Source organism: Toxoplasma gondii, chromosome IX (genome assembly GCF_000006565.2).
Source record: "Toxoplasma gondii ME49 chromosome IX, whole genome shotgun sequence".
Taxonomy (NCBI): domain Eukaryota; phylum Apicomplexa; class Conoidasida; order Eucoccidiorida; family Sarcocystidae; genus Toxoplasma; species Toxoplasma gondii.
Window position 1 is genome coordinate 4501582 of NC_031477.1, and position 6089 is coordinate 4507670.

General features: G+C 55.3%; 1 protein-coding gene across 1 annotated transcript in view; it reads left to right on the forward strand.

Moving 5' to 3' along the window:
* The window catches only part of TGME49_292020 (GCC2 and GCC3 domain-containing protein), a 28782-nt gene extending 23103 nt beyond the window's left edge, over window positions 1–5679 (forward strand). The window contains exon 11 of the mRNA XM_002368503.2: window positions 197–5679. Within this exon, the coding sequence (XP_002368544.2) occupies window positions 197–5269 (5073 nt within the window). The 3' untranslated portion in view covers window positions 5270–5679. The remainder of the gene's footprint in view (window positions 1–196) is intronic.
* The last annotated feature ends 410 nt before the right edge of the window (window positions 5680–6089 follow it).

Genomic DNA, 6089 nt, shown 5'->3' on the forward strand with positions numbered 1-6089 from the left:
CTAGCAACATGAGCAGTGCTGCATCTGCATGTTTTGTTTGGCGAGGACCTGACGCAGCGATCGTTCGGCGCCTGATGACGTAGGAGGCACCCTTGTTAGCACGAAGAAGCTGCCGTTCGTGGCCCGATACTGTGGAACGTTTCCCCCCGCCCTTGCGCATTGTACGCGTTGCTTTGTGTCTGCTGTTGTTTCGCAGGTCCCTGCATCCTGGACGGTGTCATGTGCTATGCAACGACCGGAGAGCGACACAGTCTGGCGCTCGGTTACGTACGAAGAATGCCCTGTAAATGCGTATTGCCCAGGTGACGAAGAAGCGCAAATCTACCAGTGCCCGGCGTCATCTGTAACTCTAGCAAACCGAGCGTCGGCGGCCGAACATTGCAAGTGTATTCCTGGCTATCATCTGTCAGGGCGGCAGTGTGAACCGTGTAGGGTGGGGACGTATAAGAACACCACGGACAACACGAATTGTGCGGAGTGTCCAACAGGGTTCACAACAGAGAACCTGGCGAGCATTAGCGCCTATGACTGCGCGTGTATTCCCGGTCTGTATATGATAGCAAACGCTGACGCGGACGCAGAGGGCGAGGCAGATCATACGCCTGCAGACGGCAGCTCGAATTCGAGTGAAGACTCAATAGTTACGCACCCTAAGCCAGATGCCGATAGCAGTGACAGTCAGGCCCCAGCGGAACAGACCGAAGGCCATGCGGGGAATACGAACCAGCAGGTGGACGCAGCTGATGGCGAGACTCCAGATACAACCCATGAGGAGGCTTCAGAAACAGAATCCGTTTCGGCTGTCGAGCTGCGTGGTGGATTGCTGGTACGGGGTGACGGCGGCGTCCTGCAGAGGGCATTTAAAGCTTCCCAGAACTCTGCTTCGAAACGAAGCTCGCGTGCATTAGGCGATGCCATAGGTGAAGAGCAGGGCCTCTCATTCTATCAGACCACGGCAGCTCCTTGGCTGCAGCCGGACATTCGCCAGGAGCTCGAGAAAATCGTGACTCTGCATCCGTGTGTCAGCTGCTATAAGCACATGTACTGCCCAGGTCTGTGGATGGATCCGCCTGTGAATCAAATCCACATGCCGCCTCAACATTGCCCGGAGGGGTCAACTGTGCCTTTGTCCACAGCGCTGTCGGACAGTGTGGAAAAGTGTCTGTGTATGGCCGGGTACGCCGTTGTGGAGGGGTCGACCGGCGGTACACATGAGGACAACGCCTATTTCGGTTGCGAGAAGTGTGCAGCTGGGACATACAAAGAACTTCAAGAAAACGCCCCATGTGCGGGAAGGTGCATGCGTGATGCGGAGACCATTGAAGGAGCTGTAGCAAAGATCCAGTGTTTCTGCAAAATCGGAAAATACGCGGTCGTCGCGGAGGATGCTGAGGGGATTATTACTTGCCAGGATTGCATTGCCGGTGGTGTCTGCCCTGGCGGCTTGAAGACGCGTGCGCGGCAGGCAGTTGAGCAGGACCATAGCTTTGTGAAAATCACAATTGATGATCACCAAGTCCCTTTCCCCAGCAGTGGCTTCTACGCCGTGTATAAACCACTCAATGAGACTGTGTGGAGCCCGGCTATGGTGCCTATGGTCGCGAGTTTTACGGGTGACACGTTCAAGGAATTCACGGACACCGGACCGGCACCAGATGACCACACTGATGAAGGTGGGGCGAATCTGGACTCTACAGGCGGCTCTGGTGAGCCCAGTTCTAGCGCCCCAGTCGACCCTTCCGGCGAAAACGAGGGGCAGCTTTTAACGGGCACAACAGGAGCAGTAAGCGCGTTACAGATGCGATCGCGGGCGAACGACACATCTGTTCATCAATATGATCGAATTCCAGACATCCACCCGTGTGTGGATGATGTACGCTGCCGAGGTGGTTCGCATAACTCGTGCGTCCACGGTTCAGCGGGATACCTGTGCAGTGCTTGTGAGGAGGATTACTCCGAAATTCGGTACAAGAGTGGCTGCCAAGCATGTCTCCCACTTTGGCTCGACAGCTTCATTTTCATTCTTATGCGCCTGGTGGTCTGCGGCATCATTTGGATTATTACCGCGCTCACAATCATTGCCGTCCAGCAGCAGGCGTGCATTCACCCGGTCCTTATTCGCATTGTGATGTCTCATATGTTTTTCTTGAGTGTCTATGGCCTCATGCCTGCGACAAGCCAGTCGCAGCTCGCCGGCTGGGCATCTATATATCGACTGTTTTTCTTTGAGTTTTACTTCGCACTGCACCCGTACTTCAAGATGCCATGCTTCTTCCGTAGTCTGGGAATTGTCATGCCCGAAGCCCATGTCTGGTATTGGCAGCACTTCTTCCAAATCTTCGTACCCTTCATCGACGCCGTCCTTCTCACCATTATAGGTGCGATCTGCGTAGCGACGTACAAGGTGATGTACTCCGCGTACATCTCCAGGGTTTTAGTGGTGCTTGAGGAGGCGAGGCAGGCTCATGGCGATGATATGTGGACAGAAAAGACGATTCGCAAGATCGAATCAGAGCGTTGCTTGGGCATGTTCCGGTATATCTACGGAACAAGCACACCATGGGAAAATTTCGTGAGACTTTGTACTGACCTTATTCCCGCGTACACGGCGATCTGGTTCTGGCATTTTCCAACCTTTGTCATCGAGTGTACCATGCTTATGGGGTGCATCGAGACACGGTACAAGTCGGAGGATCCGATCAGTGTCCTTGCCGCCTTCCCAGTTCAGATCTGCAGCTTTGAGAATCCTTATTTCTTGTCGGGACTCATCTTGGGAGGCGTTGGGCTACTGGTGTGGGGCGTCGGAAGCATCGCTGGGTTCGTCGCCTACATGTCCGGAGACCACAGTTCGGATACCATTGAGCAGAGGTTCAAGCATGGCTTCTTGGTGAATGGTTACCAGTACGCGTACCGCTGGTGGGAAGGTGTCATCGGGCTGCGAAAAACGTGCGTCGCTCTTATTATCACAATGTACGTTCACGCCAACGCTTCCGGGGCTCAGGAGATTTTTCGGAACTCGGCAAACCTCGCGCTCACCGTGCTTTCCACGGCGCTGCAACTGCAGCTGGAGCCGTTTGACAAGCGAAGCCACGACATGGCGAATCGAATGGAATTCTATGGACTGATGGTGAACATCATCATCGGTGTCATTTTTCAAGGCAGCTATTACTTTGAAGTCTTCAAGTATATGGGAGCTATCCCCCTGGCCGTTGCGATATTCTACTATCTGTATGTCTTGTGGAGCCTGTTCGTTGAGTGGGGAAGAATGGTAATGATGCGGCCGCACCTCGTTTCGATCCCGTCTTTATGGCGGTACTACAACCGCGTCACGCGATCACTGGCGCGACTGTACACTTCGCGAAATGCGAAGATCTACTATAACTACATCACGAAGGATATGGTGCTGGAGGCGGCCACCAAGTCACGGGTTTTCCACCTGCGCCGGCTTCTCTTGAGAAGGAAAAAGACGTCGTACCGGAAGATCAACTACGAGAATCGAACGTATTTCGTGGCTGCGCTGAGCGACTCCCTGTCGCAGCTGGTCATTGCCTGGTGCCAGTTCACAATTCCCGGAGACTGGCTGGACTTCACGATCCGCTACGCCTTCTGCTACTGCTTCTGGCAGCGGTACCAAGACAACAGGAGCTTGCGAGTCCCCCTGGATCTGGAAGAATTCGAGGCGGTCAAGCCAACGCTGTTCTCAGACTGGTACTACGACAGCGAGAAGAACGATCCCCAGGGCGAAGGTGACATCGACTTCGGGACGGAGATTCTGGAGGGCGGCGAAATCACGTTCAACACAGCTGAACAGGACTTCCTCGACCTCATGCTCGACGACGACGTTTACGATGATAGTCCTATCACGCTTATGGAGCTGTACGTGGCTGTTCAGTCTATGCAGCACGTGCCGCAAAGACAGCTGAGGCGTCTGCATTTGGCATACCGCGAACGTATGACACAGGCCGGGGACTCGACAGCGCCTCAGTTGCGAAAAGAGAACCACGCGCTTGAGGGCGAGCTGGAGGAACTGAACCGCGCGCTTCTGGAGATGGCGGGGGCGGACGAGAATATGCCGGACCTCACTTTTTCTCCCCTCGACTTCTTCTTTACCGTTGAAATGGTGAATCAGGCTCAACTGGAAGTCGAGCGCCTGCGGGGTTTGATTGAGTCGGAGATAGACGACATTGCGAGAGCCCGCGCGGCCCAAGCTGTGGCAGTGCATCTGGAGCTGAGCATGAACGAAGCCGCAGACGTAGACAGGCTCTTGGAGGCGATGGAAACCGACGAGAGGACGACCAAGGAAGAGGAGATGACCCGCATTGGATACGTCGAGGAATCGACGAGCCGAATGGAAAAGAAGGCTGGGCTCGCCGGGAGACGTGCGCGGCTTGCCTTTGCCGACAAACGGCCGCCGGTGAATCTCGATGACAAACGACGCATCAAATTGGGTCTCGCAGCAGGTGTGGGAGGAGCTCAACGTAGGAGAATCGGTCTCGTCACCCGCGGTGCCGAGGGCCCTCCTGGTGCGAAGAGAAGAATCGGCAGGCATGAAGTGGAATTCCATCGAACGGTTCAGGGCCTTGCTGCCGGCGCTGCTCCCGCAGCCGGGTTGCGATCACACATGGGGACGAGTTCTTCTCTTGGAGACCAGCTGGGAGACGACAGAAGGACGGTTCGGCTTGGGACGAATTTGTCCACGCCCAGTGCCGTCGGCAACAAGAGGACCCTGCGTCGTGACACGTCTGGAGCTTCCGCCGAGTTGATTGTGGACACAGCGCCGAAGGCGCCAGCTGCTACGCGTACACTTTCACCTCTGCTGGACAGGGAACCGCCGGTGGTCGAATCAGAGGGAAGTGTGGGTGAGAGGCGAGAGTCTCCGACGCCTTCGCGAAGCCCTTCAGGAACCACACGAACCGTTGGATCCGTGGTCAGATCTGTGACGCCTGAACCTTCAGACAGTGTCGGACGTGAAGAATCTGGATCGGAAGCCCCGCTGATATCGCCATCGGCCTCGTCCTTGGCGTCGCCACGCTCCTTGTCACCACTCACCGAAAGGCGCGGAAGCCAAAGTTCCGATCTCGGAGGGCGGCGGCGTCTCGGGCCACTCACAGGGCCGCGCCCACCCCCTCCCGTCGGTGAAGCTGCCCCTGCAGAGGCTCCCTCGCCCTCGCCTCGCTCAAGCTCACCTCTCGCGGCACAACCAAAAGGGCAAGGCTTGCCTTTGGGGAAGAGACAATTGAAGAAGCCCGGGTCTCCGAAACAGGAGTAGCTTAGAGAAAGTGGGAACGATTCATCGTCTTGTCAACGCATGTGAAGGCCGATCAGGAAGGGGGCCGAGAATAAAAAAGACCCCGGCGAAATGTCTGCGTGACTTCTTTGCGGCGCAAACAACCAGCAGTATCTGTTCGATCATACTATCGCTAACGTGAGCAGGACATGTGCCACTATTTAACTGGTCTCGCGTCTTCGGTATATGGAGAACGGACCCTCTGGCAGGGTCGTGTTCCTCCATTTCTCCAGCCAGACCCTTCCCACGGCTCTCTAGGTTGGGGGAACGCGGATCCGCTGCCTTGTATTTTTGTGTTGGGTGCCGATACTCTCGCACTCGCGGGGTGTCCCGTATGTTCCATATTTGTCAATTTTTTAAAACTACCTTTGAACGCGAAGACAGTTTTCGGAAAAAGGGAACGCAACGCGTAAGAAGACCTGTGTACCTGCGGCCTTCTTGTCTGCAGCGCAAACGACTCCACTGCTCTGTGAGAGTGCATATATAAGGAGTACGGCTATAAAAGCCGACATAGCAGTAAAAACGTACACGCAGTTTAGAGATGGTGGTTCCCGGCTTGGCATGTTGCACAGCTTCAAAAGGCCAGATTTCGCCCTCAGAGCATCGAAACATAAGACCGCGTTTATTGGCGCATTTCAAGCGCGATGACAGTGGGGATCTCTCGGTTCTGCCTAGACACGGAAACTCCACTCGTGCTTTTAAGGTTTCGTGACCCTCTGTAGAACACATATCCGTACAGGACTCGCACGCGAAGATTCGCATCGTCGAAAACGGCATGGGGGCCTGTGCGAGTCAGCAAGCA